Here is a 24,395-nt window from a genome sequence, read left to right on the forward strand (position 1 = left end):
TAACTGTCTAGTGTGAAGTTGACTATAGGATGCACTGTAAAGGTCAGAAATGTCACACACACAGACTCTTACCCCAGCCAGCAGACCCTCTGGAGGTGTAGGAGAAACAGCTTCACCATCAGGTCGGACACACAGCTGTGGAGACATGGTAGGCGACTCGTCAATGAAGGGCATAGTCTCTGAGCCATCCTGAGACTTCCTGTCCTCTGCACCATCCCCCTCATACCCATCTGTGTTGTAGTTAAAGTCTGCAGGTGAACAAAGGAAACAAGTTGTGAGCAAACATTCAAACAGAGGATGTGTGTTAGTAAAAATGTACAATACTTTCTATCACATTACAGTACTCACAGTTTTTTAGTATTAAGTATTAACAGTACTTACATGTGATTAATAAAGAATGTGACACTGAACATCCTGCACATTTTCAATGGAAATATAATGAATACATCAATCACATTTGTCTGGGCCTCATCTTAATGTTCAGATGAGAAACTGTGATTGACAGCCCTCAACTCTTCTGAAGCAAAACTAAACACAACATGAGGAGGGGGAACTAAGGCCCCGCCCTCACAGAGCTATTTAATTTCCAAAACAGAGATTTTCGTCTCTGTTTTTGAAAATATCCAGGTCCAAACATATACGCAAATGGCTGCATTATCTTGCCAGTCCAGTAGGGGGCCACAGCAAGCGAGGCAAACACCACAATGCACGAGAGAAATAGATGATAATCCCAAATTAGTACTCTGCACTCCCTCACTCATTTATATTTATTCATATGTTGGAACCTGAAATCTAGTGCTAGCTGCGTGTATATTGTAGTTTAATAACTTATGTACTTCACTATATAGGGAGTGAGGAGCTTTTTGAATTTCAAAATATTAGTTCTCTTTCATCCTGAGGTGTCCATGACTTACTAAAATATTATCCAAGCCAGAAGAACAAACAAACCAGACAATAACAACAGAGAAAGAGAGAGACAAGCTAGCTTGTTAGTTTTCTCTAAATATGTTTTTTAGACTACAATATAAAACATCACAATACATTTTATTTATTAAGATTGTGAACAATTTGGAGTGGACATAAAATTGCATGATATTTCCATCCGATGGAAAGGTTCAGTAAATCACTTCTCACATTACACTCCTTGATATTTAGATGTTTATGTCATGCTATTATATTACAAATATTATTTAAAACCATATTATTAGAATGATAAATTAATTAAGCTCACAATAACCATAGTTCATATTGCATCACCATGTCACAAACACCTAAAAGTAATATGCTCTCATGGGGCTCGTTTCAGGGCATTCAGTACGAATGCAGAGCAATCACTTGCTGTCAACATTTCACTCACTTATTTTATATCAGCACAATGTTTTCCCACAGGCCAAATGTTCCCCTAAGGTGCACTCTTTCAGTTAAAAAAATCTGTACAGTAAAAGGGTAAAAAGAGTACGAAAAAAATAAGGAAAAAGCCAGACTATGCTCTAAGAGGACAAGGAACAAACTACTTTCCAAAGGAAATACTTCTTAAGAGCATAAGGGAGAAGGCGTCACAGCAACAGACTGCAGCTTCAGAGGAATACGTGTAGAAAGAGCAGAGAAGTCACAACAGGATCTGACACTGGAGTCTCATTGCAACTCATGAGCAGTGTGAGAAACAGACCCAGTTGACCTGTTAGACAAGTACAGAGCACACATTATTTAACAGAAGGTGTTTATGGTGGTTTCAAAATCATACACTGTCAGGCCGAGCCCCATCAGCAGCAAAACAGAGACTGAGAAGGTGGTCATGCATACATGGCTTCAGCAAGAGCACAGGGTCAGCAGCATCAATTTCTCAGTTTACCACAACTCTAAATGCATATGAACAACAAGAACGTCACCCGTGAGCAGTCTCTGTAGAGGAGAGAAAGACCCTCATGGGAAAAGTGTGGGCAGAGCTCAAGCAGAATAACAGACTACAGACTATAAACATGGGCAGCTCCAGGCTGGTGGAGTTCACAGGATGGTGAACATTGCAATGATTTAGCAAAGCAAAAACTACAGTAACAGACAGGCAAGCAAGAGTACATTAGATAATGCTGTCCTATACCTACCAATACATTTCAGTGATTCCAAAAAAAATTGGGTGGCGCACCCTGGGGGAGGTGCTGTTAATATATAGTGTAAACAATCATATTTGTTTACTTCTTTAAATATTTATATATGCAGCCATCTGATTATAAGGTACACTCAAAGAAAATGGTGACGTAAACATGCCTGGGGTGGTGCCTGTGTGTGAATTAACAATTTTTGCAGATTGTTCATGAAAATATAAAAACATTCTGGGAGCAAAGAACCACTCAGGACTGTGTTTGAAATTGCAGGTTTTGTTGTATCCAAAGGAGACCTGTCTAAATTAAAAGTAAAAATGTGTGTGTGAATCTGTGTTCACACTCCCACGTGGCCGCAGATGGGCAAACAAACAAAACCCTGCCTGACGACCAGGCCCCGGTGTCTGCGAGGCTAGTTACTCTGACAACCACTGAAACTGCAAACTCCTACAAACTCATCACGGCACATATGATGCTGCAGCCCTGCACAAAGAAACTACACATACATATACACACATATTCACACACACACTACAGAAAACTACATTCATGAATGTAATTATTGTGAAGCTTAAAGAGTCAGTGTTTGTCCATACTTTTTAACAATTAATGTGGTTAAAATTTAAAATTAGTCTTTAGTTTATAAGTTCCATTACTGACCGAATTAATTATAAACTCCTAGTTTTCAATTGTCAGAAATTCCTAAATGACAATTTAGACAAATTACCTCATGGTCACAGTCAACTCTCTCAATCAAAGAGCAAGCTTTTAATGCACAAAAAATTCTAAACTACTTATATGCAATAATACAAATTTTCATTTCTCTGACATTATCAGGATGTCATCCGATTAAAAGTAGGGAAATGTGGGTTGGGTGTCTATTATCCTCGTTCATATACACTGTGTGTCAAGTGTGTTGATGCTGCATCTTTCAGAACATATCAGGGACCTTGAGGGTACATGACATTCCAAACCAAGGAGTGAATAGACGATTCTCTGGTGAAATACACTCCTCGTATAGTCTTCACTCATGATTGATGCCTCTCATATGAGGTTAATGCATCACTCCATTCTGGCTCTTTATATCACAGCTTACTGAAACAGTAAATGTTTGGCTCTCTCTGGCAGCAGCCTGGATTTATAACCTGTCATTTCAGCAGTGAATTTGCAAAACACAGGAGCCATATTTCAGTATTATAATGAGAAATGAGGAACATTTCTGTAGCAAAGTCTGGGAAAGAGACATGATATGAAGCTATTAAACCTCAACAACCATTACAATGCCCAGTACATCCTGAGCTTTGTGTAATAACGCATGTATGGTTGCATATGTACGTCTAAACGATGGAGCCCTCATTAATACTGTATGATAGTGGTAGAAAGGATATTTCTTCTTTTTAACTGGTGAGCAGGAAATGGGCTGACTGTAAGCCACTGGGCCTCTTTCACCCCCTTTCTCCATCTGCCCGCTGCACTTTCAAACTCACCCCCAAATGGCCTGCATGGTTTAAGCTATAGAGTTACCACAAACCTGCTCCATGTTCTCCTTCAAAATGCCATTATGTTGACTGTAAATGTCTTCTGTTAGTTTCTCAATATGAAGCTTTGTGAAGGTGGATTCTGAAGTGTTACAAATTAAGATCTTAGAAAGTGCTTTTTCTATATTTTAAGCTGAATTGTGAGTCATGGGCTGTGATTAGATGTAAAATTATTGCTGAAACAATACAAAAAGAGATATACGTTTATTTTGTAGTACCCAAAAAATGTACTGAATTTTAATACCCCCATCCTATTAATGACCTAATCTTAGGGTTCTTAAAGGCAAAGTTCACAATTGTTGCTCTCTAATCTGTTTGCGTCTCAGTCCGGTATGTTAGTTTCTCTCTGTTTGTGTTTCTCTCTCCCTCTGCTCATAGCAGAGGCATCTGGATTTTTTTAGACAATGGAGAGAACGCCAAACATTAAAAAGCATGAACTGAAATGAGGATATTGCTCTATTCCAGCTCCATAGGTGGGTAATATTGACTTATTTTTGCTGTTTTGGATCACTTAAGATGGAAATGTCTCCAAATGCTGGAGACAGCTTACTGCATTATAAGACTACACAGCTCAAGTTACAAATGAGTTTCTCTGGTAATTCATTCATTCATTCATTGTCTGTAACTGCTTATCCAGTTCAGGGTCACGGTGGGTCCGAGCCTACCCGGAATCACTGGGCGCAAGGCAGGAACGTACAAACAATTATGTTCCCTCAAATATACCATTCCTCCTGTAAAAAAAAAAATAAAATACACTGAGCTTAGAACTGCGTTTCTGCACAAAAATGCCAAAAATCGGCCCGGTTAATCGGCCGGCCGATATATCGGTCGAGCACTAATCTCAACCAACACTTGTGTAGGTGAGAGACACTGACTTGTACTACCACTTGACAACACTATAAAAGTAAGGGTATAGTGAAGAGGAACAGACAAAAGAAGCCAGTCTGGTGAAGAAGTGTCTAAGTACAAATGGAGCAGTGACATATTGGAGATTAAAGTAGACTCTATGCTACCAGAGCTACAGTATGCCATGACTCTTTTAAAACACAAGGCTATTGTTCATAAACAGAAGGAGGAACAGAAATGGGCACTGCGAGCTTTTGAGTGTGCATGCGTGTGTGTGTGTGTTTGTTAGAATTTGTCCATGTCCATCGTCTTCTAAGAGACAGCTGCTTATTATGCACATGCAGATGCCACATCAATCACAACACAAAACGCTCAAGAATCCGGAGCAACTCATTTTCATCAGTAAGCTTTAAAATTCCTAAACCTACAGCAACCAGAGTGAAGCTAAGAAGGGAAAAACACACAACACTGTGCAAATATCCACTACTACACTTCTACTAACAGGCATGCAGGACCTAGCACACCAAAAACACTCTCACAAATATCACTTCCACTCTGCTATAGACCTTTTTTTTGATCAAATGTTTTTGTCCATCCTTTCACTATGAGACAATATTAGGTCTGTCCAATAGAGCTAATAAAACACGTCTACATATGTAATGCATAACATGAGGTAAGAAAAAGTAGCTCTAAACTAATATAGCTAAAGAAACTTTCATTTAGGTTTTGATAAACAAATCCATTGACACTAACAATGCAAATTACACACAAAGTGTTACCAATTTATATAAATCCAATAATTGCACACTGCAGTTTATTTCCTGTCTCAAACACTCACCATCCCACACACACAAACACACACACACACACACACACCTTACCAGAGTGAGAGATTAAGGAGCGGAGGACACACGCAGCCTCGAAAAAGAAAGCCATATGTCCGTTAAGGCAAGAGCTTCCCTTCAGGATGGGGAAGTCTCAGGAACATCAGGTAGACTGATTTACTCTCACACACACAAACACACACAACATACAGGGGGGTGTAGTGAGTACAAACTCTTGAAAGGTGTTCATTCAAATGTATGAAAATTCTATTCAAAGTGACCAAGAGGTAAACATTTACAGGGAAGCTAGGTGTGTTCTGTGGAAATGTTCTACACCTTTAGAAATTCATGATAAATTTAGCACACCACCACAGAGTTTGGTCAATTCTAACTGCAGATCATACTTCAGTTATTACGGTTAGTAGGCATTGTTTTTCCTATAGATATAATCTGCTAAACTGATAGAACAGACAGAAATCTAATTAAAATTAATGTCAAACTGTCACTGTGGTGGTACTCTCAAGGGTACATATTCTGTACCTTTAATTTGGGAACCTACTTGTAACTTATTCTCTCAAAACTTTTAAAATGCTGTTGATTCCATTCTCACTGATATTCGTTTATTTTACACAGTTCTATAATACAATCTTACAGTGAGGCAACAAAACTGGACATTAGAACAACAATAATAAAATAGAACACATGGTCAGTTCATGTATCTGGACTTTCCTGACCATATTAATGCTCTTGTACCCAAGCACAAACAAAGAAATGTGCACAGCTGCTGACATCTGTTCAGCTCTCGATCAACTGTAATGTCACCAACTGCAGCTCTGAAAGGTCAACAGGCTTTAATAAATGTGGACGCGAAGTATGAATGCAGTCGACTGAAACAAAACCAGGCTGAGGAAAAAAAAAAAAAAACTGGGCCAGAGCAAAATTTTTCATGGTGATAGCTACAGACATGTGCCAATGAAGGTGAGATAAGAGAAAAGGCACACATGCAGACAGGCAGGCGCATACCTTTATGCTCCTGATATCCATCGCCAAACTAGTGATTCTGTGCATTTGCATTTACTGGGTTTACTACACAGCTCACACAACAATGTTTACAGCATCTGTGGCCAGTGTTAGGAACAAAATGTGCCTGAAGCTGTAACTCTCCAGAACAGCAGAGGGGTCAGGATCTCAACACCCAAGTGAGGAAACTCATGTTTGTGAAAGATATTTTGTAGTTTCTCTGCACAGTTTATGAAACGAACTGGGTTCCTCAACAAAGCTGAGGTGTTTTTAAGGAGGTTTTCATACCTGTAGTTTGGTTTTGTTGATCTGGACCAAACAAGACAATGGTACACTGTTACATTTGTGTCCTGTTTTATTTAGCGTTCAAACTATAAAGTTAATAAGTAAAAAAAACAAAGTGATATAGGCTGTATATTTTGTGAGCCAGTTGTCAGAACAATGCACCACGCTGGGTTTAAGGCCCTTATCCAGGTTGTGTATACCTAGTGGTATTTTTACCAACTGCAAACACAGCAGGAGGTGGTAAAATGGATAAAGGAGTCAAACGAGTGCCAGCAATTCCTCCACTGCACAAACCAAAGGTATGTAGCTGTTTTCAACAGACTCTGTTCTCTCGCTGTGCGTTTATTTTCACAACTTGTGACTTCATGTCCTGTGTTTGGATCATTTAGATGCCTTTGGTTCAATTGTGTTCATACTTCCCTTCTCTGGTGTTTTACTGAATTAAGACCACGACACCTCAAGAAGGCTCTGAAGTGAGGGCTGGCGTCACAGACTCCATCTCCAAGCTTGTTTTACAAACCTATCCAACTCTACTATACTATATGTAGATCCACATTGGTCTCCCTGGTGATCAAAAACTATACCTAGCCCCACTGGCACAGTTAAGGCATGCTCAGTGCTATGTGGACTCTACACCCTACACCTGCATTCCAGCAATAACTCTAACTCCATATTCACTTTTCCAGTTACTAAAGCCACACATAGCTACACTGGCTCAGAAAATGGTTGCTCAGTGCCATTGGTTTCATGTGAGCTCATAGAAACCTTTACAGACAATTTCACAGTGGAAATATAGAAGATAAGGTGTTTAACAATCAACACATGGTTTAGTGGTTTAGTTGACTCGCATTTGGGTTTTAATACCATGGTTTAGTTCAATTTGCAATTTCCCAAAACTGTCTAAAACCTAATATACATTAATAGTTTAATATAGACTTAATAGCTTCAGATGATATGAATGGGTGATTATAAATGGCTATTGATATTGTATGTGTGTAACTCTACAGTTAAACACATGGTGTTTAAACCTTCTAAGGTTATGATTTAAACCAATTTGAGCAATTAATGTATTCCTGCTTCCTCATAGACAGAGAAAAGGTTTCCATCTGCACAAAATAACATAAATCAATAAGTCAGCAGACAACAATGGCACAAATCACTCATGGAGACACTTTAAAACCATTTGTGTGTGTGTGTCTAAAAGGTATTGTTAAATATGTGCATGCATGGGTAAAGTCATTTGGGCATCAGTGAGCACAGTATGGCACTAGGAGCTGAGTTTACTAGCATGTGCTTCCCTCTCCAAAGACACCATCCCAAAACAAAAAACACACCTCCACATGCACAGTCCATTTAAATTTCATTAATAATCAAACCTATGACATTTTTAGTTATAAAAAGTTATAAAAATAATATATTTCATGCTTAGCTTGTTGCAGTCAACCTTCAACATGTCAACGTCAATGCTGAATACACAAAGATTAACATCCATTAAAAAACACACACACAAATAGTAAGTAGAGAAACATCTCTAGCATTTTTCCATCCTTTACACTGATGAGCCATGACACATTGTGGTGAAGTGGATTGTGTAAGGTCTGCCAAAAGGATTATGGGTAGCGTGCTGACGATGCCACCACAGTGTTTAAGTAAAGCATGTTAGGGTCCTGTCACTTCCCATCACCACACAAACACAATATTATCACTCTCCCAGAGCCTCGTAAGTCCTGACCGACAGCCAGCCCCCCCATTTAGACCCTTCACTGTCAAGCAACTGCTGGTTGCCATGGAGAGGAACAGGGCTGCCATGACAACACTTTTATGCAATCAATGGTTGAACGACAAGGAGACAGAGGAGGATATGGAGAAGGTCGCGAGCTGTTATTTCTGAGCTAAACGTTGAACATGTTTAACTAGGGGTGGCTGGAAATGGAACAAATCATCTGGGGCTGCTTTCCAGCACATGCTACAAACACCAGCATTGCCCACGCTGCCTTGCAGGAAAGACCGGCATAACACAAGGCCTTGGTTTTGATGTAAAACCACAGCATCTGTCAAAATAGTTCTTCTAACAAGATAAGTCACACTGACTAAATTCAAGTGCCAAATATAGCTTCTTCAGTTATGCAAATGGGTAAACAGTGATTTCACACACTTTTGGGTTTTTGTTTTTTGTTTGTTGTTGTTTTTTTTTAAATCAGGACACTGAAATGGACTAAGCAGAAAATAATAAGATGACGATAGCATATTACAACATGTCGTTTAAAAAAAAATTAACAACTGGCATCACTTCCCCACAGCTCCAGGGCCACGGGTGTCTGGGTTAGTATTAAGTCATTGTGTCCCTTTTTTATTCATTTCCACTGCCCTGGTGCTGGGCACAAGCCTTAGAGTGAGGAGAATGTTGTGTCAGTAAGGGCATCAGGAATAAAAACCTTGACAAACTGTGTGTGGGTTGTCACAGTTGCGATCGATGTGACCCCTTTAGGGAGCAGCCAAAATGAAACAACAATAACAACAACAACTACTACATTGCATAGTTTTAATCTTTTTAAGATATGACTAGTGTCATTAGTCAGCTTCATGCACTCAAGGGCAATAAATGTTCTCATCTGTCAGTCTCTGGTGTGTCTGGGGAGTCTCAAAATTCAGGGTTTGTTGGCTGCTATCCCGCTGAATCGCGCGCACACACACACACACACACTTGGCTACATGATTCAAACAATTACGACAGCCATTAATGTAGGAAAATGTTGTTTAATGTAATCTGGGGTTAATTGCTAAAATGCTGAGGGAGACTGAGGTTTGGATGAGGGAGCTTGCTGATGACGGTATAAATGGCACAAATCCAATAGAAAACTAAATCAGATCTAATGTTGTAATGAAACAAGCTTGAAAACACTGAGTATCTTGTAGCAAAATATAATATAAAGCAAGGTAGAGGATGACAAGTAGATTAATAGTAACAGAAAAAAAAACACAGCAAGCCAAGTACACTGTAAATTAACTATAATTATATAAAATATTTGTTCAACTAATTAAATAATGAATTTATTAAGATGCTAAAATGGAATCTCATAAAAAAAACTTCAGTGAATGTCATTTTTGGAAATCAGTGTGAAGAACATATAGATAAACACACTTCCTCTTATAGGAAATCTATCACCAAGTCAATAAACATGCGATAAATAATTAACGCAAGATCTGTTTAAATGCAACTCATTAGTCTTCAGCTGATGGCTTGGACCTTGTGTTGTATAATAATCACATCCCTCAACTGCAGCTATGTACAGGCTAAAAAATCTCTCACTCCCAGTGGACCACTGAAAAGTGTCAGAACTTGTAAATGGGTAAACTGACATCCTCATCAGCCAAAAATAAAATGGTACAGTACCATCTTCAGAGGAAAACAAAACAGAAGAGCTTTTACAGAACGGTACCACCCCCCCAGTGAACAAATTGGTAGATGCTTCATACAAAAAGCCCCAGCAGCAGTTAAAGGGCTTTTTGGTGTTTCACACAGTTTCAAACATTCAGTTGCAGCAGCGATGTCTGACACTATGATTGATGAATAGCTCTCTCGCTCTCTCTGTCTGGCTCTTTCTCTCTCTCGCTCTCTCTCTCTCTCACACACACACACACGTCTGTATCTCTATTAGAAGCCCATGGTAAACACAATTAATGCCAACAGTGCGAAGGGGTGGATACACCGACTACATTTTGAAACATACCACAAAAATAAGTGACATCTGTGTTTGCATGTATGTGCAAGTGTTTGATGGAGCATATGTTTGTGTTTAGGTGTGTGTGTTTATGCAGAGCACATCCAGACAGGCCTGGCCATCAGCAGCAGACTGAGTGTTCTGGTGTGTACAAGGCTGAGTGGCTGTAACCCAATTTGCTGCTGCTGGGTGAGGAGAATTCCCACTGCACTCTGACATACAGCCAATGGGCACAGACCTGTTACAGAACTGATCCAGGATCAGCCTTCCAAATCCCTGTACTTCACTGAACCACTGTGTGCTGAGAAGCTCTGCTGATCTGGAACCTGTACTCCTGCAGGAACACAGTGAGAGTGTATAAAACCAGCACATAGAAACAGTTTAGCATGTGGTAGATTTTTGCTTTCTTACATATGAGGTGAGAGAAAAAAAGCACATAGAGGGAGAGATAAAATGAGAGAAAAAAAGCCAGAGTGAGAGAGAAAAGGGAAAAAAAAAAGAAAAGCAAATCTATAAAAAGTGAGTCCTGTACTCAGCATTTTTCTATTTTCTAATGATTTATTCTGGGGAAGCTGTACATAACTCTCTTCCTCTCTCTTTTTCTCACTCTGTTTTTCTCTGCTTAACCCCACTGTAAGAAATGAACCAAGAACAGAGCCCCGATCAATGTCCTTCTCTGCCCTTTTGAAGTGGAGTCTCCTCTAATATCTGTCTCGTTTTGATTCATGCATGCGTGTGTGTGTGTGTGTGTGTGTCTCATCTGGTGTGTGAGACACAGAGGGGTAACGGGGGTCCCTGTGTGTCTCACTGGGGACTTCATTATGACCCGAATGAAAGAGGAGAGAAGGAGCAGAAGCAGAAGCCGGGGGGGGGGGGGGGGGGGTAATGTGACAGAAACTAAGAAGCAGAAGAATACAAAAATACCCCTGTAATCTTGTAAAATACTGCTCCTCTCGTTTTTTTTTTTTTTTTACATAATTAGAAAATACTTGGAGTGATGAATTGATCTAAAATGTCATCACATTAAGGAATAGTGATGCAAATTTAGGCAACAGACTGTCATTAGTCATTAATTGGAGAGCTTTAAATGAAGGACTCAATCCATCAAAGTATCTATTATTAAAGAAAGAGAGAGAGTGTACATGACAATTATTTTAATAGGTATATCTAGTGAAACAAATCAACTACAGCATCTTCATGTATCCGATTCCAAAATGTTCCTCAACCATAGGAATAAACCCACAAATCACATGGGAACCTACAGGAAATTAACTGAAATGGACTTTTTTACACATAGAATTGGCCAATCAATTGTTAATTTTCCAGTTAAGTCTTAATCAGTTACATCTCATACATTAATGATAATGTTTATGCTCCTCCTACGAAGATACTGAGAGCCACAAAATGCAAAAAGACAAAGCAAAAGGAATGGACATGGATGAAATAAAGAAGAAGAAATGGGGGTGGGGTGGGAGTTTTTTTGGGATGTTGACAAATTTGCCAGTCCTTACCATCTGTGCTTCACTCAAAAGACAAGAGAATGAACCAATGCTGCTACACACACACACACACACACACCATAGAACACACAAAAATAATCTGATACAACAAAGGCCTGAATCTTTCAACTAGTATCAAACAGATGCTTTATTCTTCACACTGCCTTGCAGCACAACTGAAGAGAGAGAGAGAGAGAGAGAGAGAGAGAGAGAGAGAGAGAGAGAGAGAGACAGACAGACAGACAGACAGACAGAGAGAGAACTTGTTAAAGCTTTCCAAGACTGTTTAAACCACTTCAGAGTGTATGTGAGAGACAGAGAGAGAGAGAGAGAGAGAGAGAGAGAGAGAGAGAGAGAGTTAGTTTATGTAGTTGTCTCATTGATGACTGTGTTTGGCCTACAGCCTTGGCAGATAAATCAGAGGTTTAACAGTGTGTGTGTGTGTGTGTGTGTGTGTGTGTATCTGTTTATACATCTGAGACAAACTCTACATAATCACCCAGTAATCAGAACACACACATACCTGTCTTAATTTCTCCTGCCCTCTCTCTCCCACAAATACAAACAGTCTATCAAGTAGAGAAACTGGGGGCTGATAATGATATCTGATATTTATTTAAACAAACTGATAAGATCCACCAGGCCTAGGGTTGTGGAGAATGATAACATTATATCCATTTACAAATACAGAAAAATAATATAAAATTGAGTTGTCCAGCAGCACCGGAAGATTCTGTACTTTCAGAGTACAATAAATAATCTTTAATCATCCAATACTGTTCTGAAAAGTGTGTCAAATCTACACATCTTCCCCGACAGAGTCTACGCCATTAGAGAACAGAGTTAATTCATTCCATAAGTCCTCAGTGAGTCAGCTGTTTGTTTAAGTCAGGGCTAAACTTAGTTACCAACAGAGCTGGAAAAAACATTCATTATTCTCAGCTGCTAAAACGAACCACGAGCTACAGGATTAATAAAACTATTCTGTAATCCTGATTATGTTGTGCAAGTGTGTTTCAGTGAAATCAGAACATTCAGGCAAACCGCCATTCAGCTTCAAAGCATCTCTGCTTGCAGGAGAAAGAGAACGAAATGTATTTTTCTGTGTGCTGATCAGCATTCTCAGACTGATAAAGACACTCGGACAGTTTAGATGGTTCTGTCATGCTAATGAAGTGAGATATGTTGGGATTTTATGCATGTCTAGGGAGGGAGAGAGAGGAAGAGAGAGAGCAATCTCACAGATAACAAGCGGCAGTAAATCACCCCAAGCATATGGAGAGTGGACAATGAAGTTCCATTTTTAAAGGTCATATCACAAAACAATTATGGCCAACTGAGGAATCATTTTTAAACCTATACCACAAGGTATTTTTTAAATGTAAGGAATATTTAATAACAGATTGTGAACCCCCACATTCAACATTCAGGCCTCAAGCTTCACAAACTTATCTGCTTGTTGTCATGACAAAGGAAAAAACGGCTGGTGATTAATTTATAATATAAATTGCAGTGCTTGTCACAAAATATCTTGGTTAAATCTTTCAACCTCAAACAGGATTTAATGGCAATACACACCTGACAACACCACCACAGAGAGGGGAGTCAGGGAGATCATTTCAAAATATTTTACACGGTGTAGAATGGTGGTTCCCAGCTCTTGTCCCAGAGTAGCACTGCCCTTTATATTTTTAATGTTTTCAGCTCGAGAATGGTGTCCTAATTAGAGTTTAGGGGAGCTATTATCTAGCCAACTCACAACTGGGCTCTACTGCTTAGACCAGTTTTTTTCTGTGTTTTTCAGGTTGTGTTTAATGTAAAAACTTTTATGTTGTAACTTATATAGCTTATATATACACTCACAAGTACATTCACTGCTTCTTTATTGGTCATTGCCACTACTAATCTGTAATTGTCTCAGGACTCAGTAGTTGTAGCATTAATGCTAGCATCCTACTGCCCCAAGCCTGAAAAAGAGAGAGATGTTATACACACTTTGTGTGAAAGAATAAAAAAAAAAACAATATTTGGTTAGCTCCATTCATTGAGCATTCCTCCTCTTACAACCACTTTCATAAAAATGACACACACATACAGGGTCAGGGAACTCCAGAGCTAGGACTGGGAATCACAGACATTTGGAGAGAAGCAGGGGAGTTGCCTGTGATCCAAGTGCAGGGGTCAGAGCAAAACCTGCTGGCCAAACAACTGGTAAACTGAAAAAAACACTTAGCATCTTTTCACATGGAGCCTTTGCATATACCTGAAAATCCTGTGTGTGTGTGTGTGTGTGTGTGTGTGTCTGTTACTGAGAGGGAGAGAGACAGACTCGCTTTGAGGATGCGAGTTAGGCCTGCTGAGAGTGATAAGAGACGCCTCTCTCAAATGCCACAAGCACCAGGCCCACACCGTTACCATGGCAACAACACCACACAGCTTATAAAACCCAATTACTCAAAGATAACAGTGCAATGCCGTGATGATACAGAAAAGGGTCACAACGTAGAGTCCTTATTTTACTGGGGAAGAGAAAGAAAGAGAGAGACAGAGAGTGGTGGATTTGTGTTATTTGGAGAAATTATTGATCCATCCTGCTGCTCTCTTCCTCTCGTTATTCCAAATACACATCTTTCCATCTCATCCATTGGATTTAATTCACTGGAAGACTGCAATCTTAAAATGGAAAGTTCTTTCATGGGAATTCAACCACTTCTTGTTCACAGTCCTTAATAACTAATAACTAACCTCATTAATACAGAATCATGTGGGTTGTTATCACATTACAAATATTCATTTATTCATTATCTGTAAGCGCTTATCCAGTTCAGGGTCGCGGTGGGTCCAGAGCCTACCTGGAATCATTGGGCGCAAGGCGGGAATACACCCTGGAGGGGGCGCCAGTCCTTCACAGGGCAACACAGACACACATTCACTCACACACTCACACCTATGGACCCTTTTGAGTCACCAATCCACCTACCAACGTGTGTTTTTGGACTGTGGGAGGAAACTGGAGCACCCGGAGGAAACCCACGCGGACACGGGGAGAACACACCAACTCCTCACAGACAGTCACCCGGAGCGGGAATCGAACCCACAACCTCCAGGTTCCTGGAGCTGTGTGACTGCGACACTACCTGCTGCGCCACTGTGCCGCCACATTACAAATATGATTAGTAAAAATAAAAATAAAAGATTTGTGTTACAAATGATCCCAAGTGTGTTTTGGTTGCACACTGGCTTAAGTCCTAAGCTTATAGGTTATGTGACTTTTTTTTTAACATGTTACAAAAACTGTGTCAAAATGATCATCTGTCGCCTGTCGGGGTGTTAACAGAAGAGGTCAGTCTGCTCTGAGCCAGACCTGACATAAAAGGTCACAATAAAAAACAGACAATTTCATAACATGAGATGCCCTCCTTTCGTTTCTTTCACCGTTGTAAAAGAGCACAGCTGATAGGAAACTGCTATTTGAAGGGCTTTTAATTAGCTGGATATAATTAGCCTGATTACAAGAGTGCAAAACATGGCCTTCAGTCAAAAGTAGAGGGAGTGAAAACAATTAAATCAAGAAGTGCATCGTATCAAAGGTCCTAATTAGTGCCATTATGTCTTTCAACTTTATTTGACTTGACGACAGCTATAACCAAATGACTTTATAATCACAAGCTCCTTAAGTGTCCTGGTTTTGTTTAAAGTTCATATCATTGCCATCAGGGGGAAAAAAAACTCATGAAACTGGAACATATTTGGAACACTTTGAATAAGAGATTTTCAAGTGGTTTGGAGATTTCTTCATGAAATGAATTGGCAGCTGGCATTTTCAAATTCTATCAAAAAAATTTCCCAACAGACAAAATATACTACACATATAACAGAGTTGGGAGGGTGTAATTTCGTAGATTACTCAATTATGAAATGCAGTGCATTTATCAGAGGTCTTGTTATACACAGTAATATGTAATAACCATATTAAGATCCATAACCAAAAAAGTGTCAAAAAAGTGACCAAACTGGCATTTTCATTTCCACAAGCCTGCTGATTATTTTTTGTTGGAACAGCCAGCCACAGCCAGAGAGCACTCAGCTCAGTATAATACTTCCAGGAGGATTGAAGTCAGTTTCCACATCAGGGAGAAGGCATCAGTACCTCCAAAACACCTCAACTCATACCTCTCTCCACCTGACTCATCCCCCTAAATGCCAGCCATGGAGGCATCAATCAGTCTTTAGCCGCCTCTGTTGACAGCGGTGCTTAGGCAGAGTGATGAGAGAGAAACGAAGAGAAACAAGACTGGAGGAAAAAGATAGAGAGATCGGGAACAGTTTTACCTTGGAGAGATTAGATGGGTTTTGTCGGTGACTGCCACAATCTGACTTAGCATTCAATGGTTTTCTAATCTGTTATGGCTGATCTCGTTAGTTTACGTCAGAGTACAGTAAGTATCCACACCACATTCCTCTCCCACACAAGTATGCACTAATAAAGGCAATAAAACCTGAAATGGATTTGTAAGTTTTGCGCATTTCTAAAAAATTTTAAGTGTATTGTATTTACACTAATTACTTATTAATAAGCATTTTTTTAATAGTAACAGGTGATCAAAGGAAGGCAGTTCTTGCCACTGTGGAGGAGTGGAAACTCACTGCCAAGCAGGATGGCACTTGAGACATTCGAGGTAAATAGCAGCATCGATGTGACTTTGTTCCTCTTCAGAAAGGTCACATAACACAGGTATAAGCACACAAACATACAGTGTTCTGCAACATAGACAAAGCAGAGCGAAAAGTGAGTAGGTAGCAGTCAGCAACACGGAGATAGAGAGAGAGAGAGAGAGAGAGAGACAGGCAGAGAGAGAGAGAGGAAGACAGTGCAAATAGTCAGTTAAAGAGAATTGAGTCCCACCATTAGGAGAGCCATCTTCATTAGTTGTGCTTAGGACTGGCATGTGAAGAATGATTAATCATGTCTGGAGAAATGCCCTCTCAGGCCCAGATGGAGCAGCAGATGTAGATGACTGTAGACTAAGCACAGGGAGTAAGCACTGAACACACTATAGCGTACTGTGCACCAAACAGGTTCTGAACCCGAGAAACCCTTTTTAAACCCTAAGCCATGCTCAGGGATACGACACCAGGATTCTAACTGGGTCTTAGATTTTGAAACCAAAAGGGCAAGGACATTTTCCTCAACAAAATTCTGTCTGAACACAACTTCAACCAAATATTCAGTTACTTTGCAGCTTACAGAGAGAGCCACCGTTTAACCACTGATTAAAAATCCTTCCAAATGAATAAGCTTTATTGAAAGCAATTCAGAGAGTTTACATTCGGTTACACTGGATTCTTAGAGACTATTGATTCTAACAATCAATGCTTTTTAGTTGTGCTAAACTGTATTCTTAATCGATTAACTTCACTTGGATGCATTTTTTTCCCAGCATGCATATGAATTCCATACTCTGCGCCAACATCACAAGGGACTTGTGATGAAGGAAGAAAAAATGGTCAAAACATTGGCCAAAGTTGGGCTATGATAAATCTAATCAACAAACTGTGAATCTGCCGGGAGTTTGAGAAAGAATTTCAAAGCCCAACGTGGGTAAGCCAGATCCGATCACTCTCAAACACACAGAACGCGCACCAGCTATCCCAACACAGCACGTCTCTAAAAGAGCCATTAAAATAAGTGTTTCAGCAGCTGACTCAGCACAGCTCTCAGCCATTTTTGAACATCTGATCGCCGGAGACTCGTCTTTCTAATTTTAGATATGAGACGGCTTATTATAAATAAAATCACGAGTGTCAAGCGGAATCATTCACTCAGGCAAACCTCCACAGACAGGAAAGTATAAGAGTATTAAAACTGATAAAAAGAGAACAAAATGGTACCTATGACTTCAGACTGTCAAATATAGAGCTTGTAAACAATAAGCAGTGTATAATAACCGCATAATCTGCATAGTAGCAAGTTGTTGGCTGTAATTATTCCTTTACCTTATTAATTATTCATTACAAACCATTTGTTTTGTCTTTGTTTCTGCTTAAACCCTGAATGAAGGAGGGCTCCCAAGTTGTCTAAATTCTGTCCCCATCATCTGGAGATCATAAGTTTAGTCCCTGATGAGGCTTCAGCTATCTGAGGATGGGAGTCCAAGACAGCCGTGGACTCACTATGTCCTGGTGGGCAGGGCAATGAAAATCTCCTTCAAGCTATGATGTCATTTTTTGCCATATCGCTGACTCTTACAAAGAGCTGTGGTTGTGTATCTTCCGCTGCGAAGTGTGATGCTCTCTTGCTCTAAGACTTGCCCTAACTAATGGATGCCAAACCCTTCTCTTCTCTCCTCCCCCTCCTTCCCTTCCTTCCCTGTGAAAGTGTCTTCTGCTTCACTGACCTGAATGCTTAATCATGCCTCCACTTCCTGGTGAAGTGTAAACAGGCGATTGATGCCATTGGCTAGGCCTGCTGGTGTGTGGTCTATAGGGCAAGGATATGATTGGTTAACTCTTTGAGGGCAGAGTTTAGAGGGGCTTCGGTTACCAGCCAAGGAGAAAGGAGCAGGGCAGGGCAAGCCCTGAGATTTTAAACAAAACCGACACACACACACACACACACACACACACACACACACAACCAAGCCTTGTAGACAAAAGGGCCCACAAACACAAACCCGAAACAAACACGCACAGACAGGCTGAGATACACACACACCCTCATACATTACATTTCACCCCTTTAAAGCACACAGATACAATTTGAACTCTAGTGCAAAACTGACTCTACTGAATAAACACACTCCGCACTGGGCTCCATATCATAAAATCGGCTATGATTGGCCACAGCTCTGTTTATTCTGGACTGATAATTGGAAATGTAAGTTCATGTGACAGAGATTGCAGAGCATCATCTAACAAAGGACCTTCAGGAAGCAGCTACACACTTAGACAAAGCACAGAACAGGAAACACAGTACATTCAGCTAGGAAACAAAGGCTTCGTCCACACACATCTGGATATTTCTAAGAACTAAAATTTTTTTAATCAGTTCTTTTGTTATTCAATCTTTTGTTATTCAAAATCTTTCCATTCAGAAGAGAACACAGAAAATCTCTTTCTAGCATTTCAGTCCTAAAGGGGGCTGTTATAACACACAAAATCAGATTCATAAATTATATATATATATATATATATATATATATATATATATATATAGTTATTAAAAATAAGACTACATGTAGAGTTCATGAGAGTCTGTGCAATCTGAAGCATTTTCAGTGATTTGGGATTGAGACTCATGCAGTGTCAAACTGCTCCAGTACTGAACAAATCTGACAATGTAAGGCAAGCAGGTGCTACTGCTACAGTCTCTCTCTCTCTCTCTCTCTCTCTCTCTCACACACACACACACACACACACACAGCAACTCACATATTCAAGCTTACACTCAGTGAACCCTTGCACAAAGCAGTGGGCAAGAAACAGCTCCTGTAGGCATTGTGTGTAACTCCTACACCACTTTGCAACCAGCCAAACCCTTAAGGATCTGATCGGTTCATGAGGCTTCAGGGGATGGAAGATTCAACCCTGCAGCTTTTAAAGCCCTGGTACTTCCACAAGAGCCATCAGGCATGGATTGGGTCTCAAAAAATAAACCTCCCTCAGCTTTTATACCTTTGCTCCCTTTCTCTATCTGCATCTTTCGCTCTTCTCTTAACACTGCACTTAACACTTATCTGTACCCACTTTTGTATTATTTTACTGTTTACATCATTTTTGTCTTTCTCCATTTTCCTCTCTCTACCTCACTATGTTTATACAAGAGCAGCAGTGGAGGGGTACATGGAGTGCTCTCACAGGCTCCATTTCTATAGTTACAGAGAGGAAAAAAGAGGGAGAGAGAAAAAGAGCCAGGGAGAGTGAAAAAAAGAGTATAAAGGGAAGTATAAAATATCAAGTGGGGCTGATAAGAGTGTGTATTTGAGCATATTTACCCATACACACACAAACACACACAATAAAACATTAGTTACAACCAAACTCTGGTGCATACAAGATTCAGAACACTTCTCAGCACCATGCACACAATCAAAAAATAGCCTACATCAATATACTTTTAGGTGTGTATATTTAGGAGGCTATTTATAAACTCAAACAAAGAATAAGTGGCTCAATAACCGAATCACTCTAACTGTTCCCCATGAGTCTCTTAGAAGCTGGATACACTCCAAACTAACTCCAAACTGAGCCTTGAGAAACACTCACGGCTCAAGTGTATTTCTATCTCAACCTTAATGAAATTTTTGTTGTTAAATATAATAAATTCTTTAAAAAAGCAGTTGAAAACAACTTCAGATCAACAGACAACAATGCAGCGATGTGTGTTTACACTGCTGGTAACCCAGGTAAAAGAGCTGTGTACTGATTCTGCACTGAGACCATGAGAGAGATGTTGCTAGAGAACATGGGGAGTGGGTCTTGTGGTCTGATAGGACAGATGTTCTTGCAAATACTAGCAGGCTGCAGAGTGATCCACAGCAGAGCCATTGATCCACAGCTGTCCTGGCAATACCAAACACAACCTATGTGTGTTGAGATAAATGAGGTCAGTGTAGAAAACCAACACAGAGCAGTCCATTACGAACCCAAAAGCCAAAGAAATCAAGACAGATCTGTCCAATTTTCCTTACAAAAGTCACTCTTTGTATGAGAGAGAGAGAGAGAGAGAGAGAAACAAACAGTGTTCACTGTTGAAAAATGTGCAATGCTGCTATATACAAAAATCACTGCTACTGATATTGGCCAATTAAAAGTAAGACAAAGAATTAGAGCAGTGACCAGCTACCATCAGCTGCTCTATATTCTTAAAATGTAACCTGTAAATGTAACCTATAGTGTAACCTATAGAAAGAATCCAAAGTTATGTGTGAATAATCCATCACAGCTGTTGAGCTGCACTGAATGAGCTGGTTGGTTTTATGCCAGCTTAAAATACTGTCTACTTATTACAAAACCTTTTTTCAATGGTTCTTTAGTAAACGCAGTGGTACGTATACAGCCATGTACAAGTTAATGTTTGCTAACTTTATGTACGTAATCTGAGAACACACTATGTGGCTGTATCATCTATAAAAATACAAAAAATACATTATATAGGTAGCTTAGCTCTGCTTCAGCTGTCACAATGCTCTTGGTTCTCTTCCTCCAGAGCTGTATGTGCCACAGCTGTTGGTGCATCCACTGTGCAGCTGTTAATCTGGGCCCACTGTGGGAGTTCAAAACACTCCTCAAACCCCAACCTTGCCATGAAGAACAAGCAAATGCTTAGTTGTGTGTGTGCATGGTGTGTGTGGTGACATGCCTCTATACTGCTGCTCCTACAGCACACACCCACACTCTCCCTCTCTCTTCCCAATATAAGCCCACGCTCTTTGATGTTGTACTATTCCAGGCGTGTGATGGTGAATCAGCTTTGGACATGTTGTGCCTGTTACATGCAGGAAAAGTACTGCTGGACTAACTGAGCCACAGAGCAATGCGGAGCTGTGTATGATGTTACAAAACAAAGTGCTAGGCCCAAGCAACAATGACAGGCCATTGAAATTAAACCAAGTGTTATTATATTTGTACAGATTTTTAAATTTAATTGGACGACCCTGCTGATAATTGTTAAACATATCATCAATTAATAAAGTACTAATTATGTTTACTTAAACATATTAGACTCAGATTTTTGACCATAAATGATAGTACTGGTCAATTTGAATGTGATTTTTCCTTTTGTTGATTAAAATTAGTATAAGAGCACAGACATTTCCAAGGCAGCCCGTCCCTAATTCAAACTCTCTCTCTCTATTAAAGGTTGTACTGGACCTTTACAGGCTCAGAATGATGAAGATGGCAGTCATGACGATAGCCCATAGGAAATCAGACCATAAAGTAGTTCATGCTTCTATAAGTGTTACTACACAAGGGGGGCTGCAGGTGTAACTTTTTTTTTTTTCTAGAGGCATGAGCAATGGTTTTCATTAGAAAGAATGATGGGATTGGGACTATGCCTATACCTCAGAGAAGTAGAGTGTGTGAGTGGGCATAAGAGAGATATTAAGAGTGAGAGAGCAGCAGGGAGAAAGAGAGGGAGAAAGAGAGAGAGAGAGAGAGAGAGAGAGAGAGAGAGAGAGAGAGATAGAAAGCCCTGGAGAGCTATAATGTCAGAGGCAGTGCCAGTTTAAGAGTTGCAGTTAGCCGTACATGTAGCTAACAGCATGGAGACCGCTGAAACAGGCCAGCGCCCAGAAGGCTGGGTTTAAAATTGCAGAGGCTGAGAACACACTCTGTAACAGTACAGATGCTTCTGTTGTACAGATCTCAGCTTTCCTCATGGGCAACCAACCCTATCACAATGTGAGCAACATGTGGATGAAGTACTGACTGAGCTGAAGTAAGGAGAGAACAATCTAAGTGATTAAATATGAAGTCTATGACATTCATCAAATGCAAAGATACAATAGCCATTGTAATAACTGACCTTCTGAACATGTTCTCTTTCTAATAGTCCTGGAACAACCTGATTCGTGTTAGGGGAATTACAAAACAACAGGTTTAAAACAACACCTTTAGTCTGCAAACCAATTCTACTCTAAATACTGGGTCCTCATTTTAACATATATTCTAATATTTTTAATAAAATTTGAATCAATTAAAGACTATAATAATATTTTTGCATAGCTTACAAATGACAGCAGAATTGGACATGAGGAGACGTCATGGAGTGAGTGGCTGATTGGTGCTAATCAGTTGCAGATATTAGTGATTAAATGATGCAGCTGCATTCATTCACATAATCAACAAAATATCAGTTCTCAATAATGCATTGCCACGCCTCCTTTATTCACACCGTCACAGCTTTGCAGTACAATATTAACAATGTCACAAAGCATTATTAGAACCAAATAATATAAAAGATACCCATTTTGGTGAGTAGTAAATTGATAAATACGAATATATCAGATATGATTACTGGTTAGCCTGACAATGGTCAACCCCTTGAATGAATCCACCATTAAAAACTGTAAAGATTACGATGCAACTTCTGCATATAAAGCACTCAAAATAGTCTAACTTTTGAAAAGGAATAAATAGAGATGCAAAAAAAAAAGTGACAGCGCAGAGGGGCTGCGCATGTTAGTCCCTCAGGTAAAGACCAATGTCCTCTGGTACTCCCTGGAGACAGTTCAAACTGTGGACTAGAGAAACAGAGGATACAGAGTCACGCTCTAATGGACCAGAACCAGCACAAGAAAACACACAGACACAAATTGACTACCTGACATCTCTAACTGTCAACTTCCACAACACAGACAAAAACAAAGCAATTTTATTCCTACAGTGAAGAGAGGGTACAAGAGGATGGGCTATTTCTTTAGAAACAATTATATTATTAATATTATATCATTAGATAATATTATTAATAAAAAACCTAACAAAAATAAAAACAAGGTGGGTGGAGAAATGGGAAATCAGAAAAACACAAATGCTACACTCCCAATTCTTATGAAATCAAATTACATACTGGCAAACCCCCAGAAAATATTACTTTGGTAGAAAAACTAAGATTTCCAGCTCCCGCAGACAGTGTAATGCGATTACATTTCCTCCGAGTTATCATCACCTTAATATTGATATTAGCCTGCCTGGATACAGCAGCAGATCCACAACCAACCTCCTTCATTAAGCATGAAAGCCATTTAATATTTAATAATCACTCATAAATCTTTCAGAGGCTCTACATTTTAAAGCAAGGCCTCACCTGGGGTCGGAACAGGCCAGAAATAGGTTAACAACAGCAGACAGTGGCAGACAGGACACTGTTGTTATTACTGTAACTAACCGTGTGTTAACACACATTTATGCTGACTGTGGTCAGTAGATCAGGTCATCTAAGTGTGAAATGTGACATTATGGTAGTCCCAAGAAGGAGATCTGAGTGTTAGGAGTTTAAAGAGGGACATTTTTACAGAACTATTTAGGATTATGCAAAGGCTGGACAGGGTTTTTTTTGTGAACCCTGTTAACCCCGTAAAGCTTATATTCACTGCATAGCTTATATTTAATACCCAAACCAAAACCACATGCACATGTGTCCAAAATTTTAAATTTAAAATCTCCTAAGATCCGTCATAGTGGAATCTCAGATTAATGTAAGCTCATTCTGATATAATAAACAACAAGCAAGCAAACAAACAGCATCCATTAGTTATGTAACAGTAATCCCACGGCTGGGCTGGTGTGTGTGTGTGTGTGTGTGTGTGTGTGTGTGTGTGTGTGTGTGTGGCACATACCCTCAGTATGGTTAAATCAAATGTTGGGTTGGAGAGGTGTTTGGGTATGGGGACCACTGAGGTAGTTTAAATTTAGGGGTGAAAATTGAGGGCACATGGGGAGGGAGTTTAATAAAGTGTGGGATGACACTGCTTCTAATTCCCACATCATATGCAGTAATCCACTCCCAACACACGCACACACACATCTGATAGAGCTGAGTGTGAAATTGGGCAGTGGG

General features: G+C 39.8%; 1 protein-coding gene across 4 annotated transcripts in view; it reads right to left on the reverse strand.

The window, feature by feature from the left end:
- abr (ABR activator of RhoGEF and GTPase) overlaps positions 1–24,395 on the reverse strand; it is a 145,929-nt gene that overhangs the window by 93,122 nt on the left and 28,412 nt on the right. For 2 of the 4 annotated variants that reach the window (XM_066658591.1, XM_066658592.1), the window contains exon 2: positions 73–248. In XM_066658591.1, coding sequence (XP_066514688.1) covers positions 73–248 — 176 coding nt within the window. Of the gene's footprint in view, positions 1–72; positions 249–5,359; positions 5,502–24,395 lie in introns of those variants that run through there. The other 2 variants (XM_066658594.1, XM_066658596.1) reach the window with 2 other exon arrangements.

The sequence above is a fragment of the Hoplias malabaricus genome, chromosome 2, assembly GCF_029633855.1.
Source record: "Hoplias malabaricus isolate fHopMal1 chromosome 2, fHopMal1.hap1, whole genome shotgun sequence".
Taxonomy (NCBI): domain Eukaryota; kingdom Metazoa; phylum Chordata; class Actinopteri; order Characiformes; family Erythrinidae; genus Hoplias; species Hoplias malabaricus.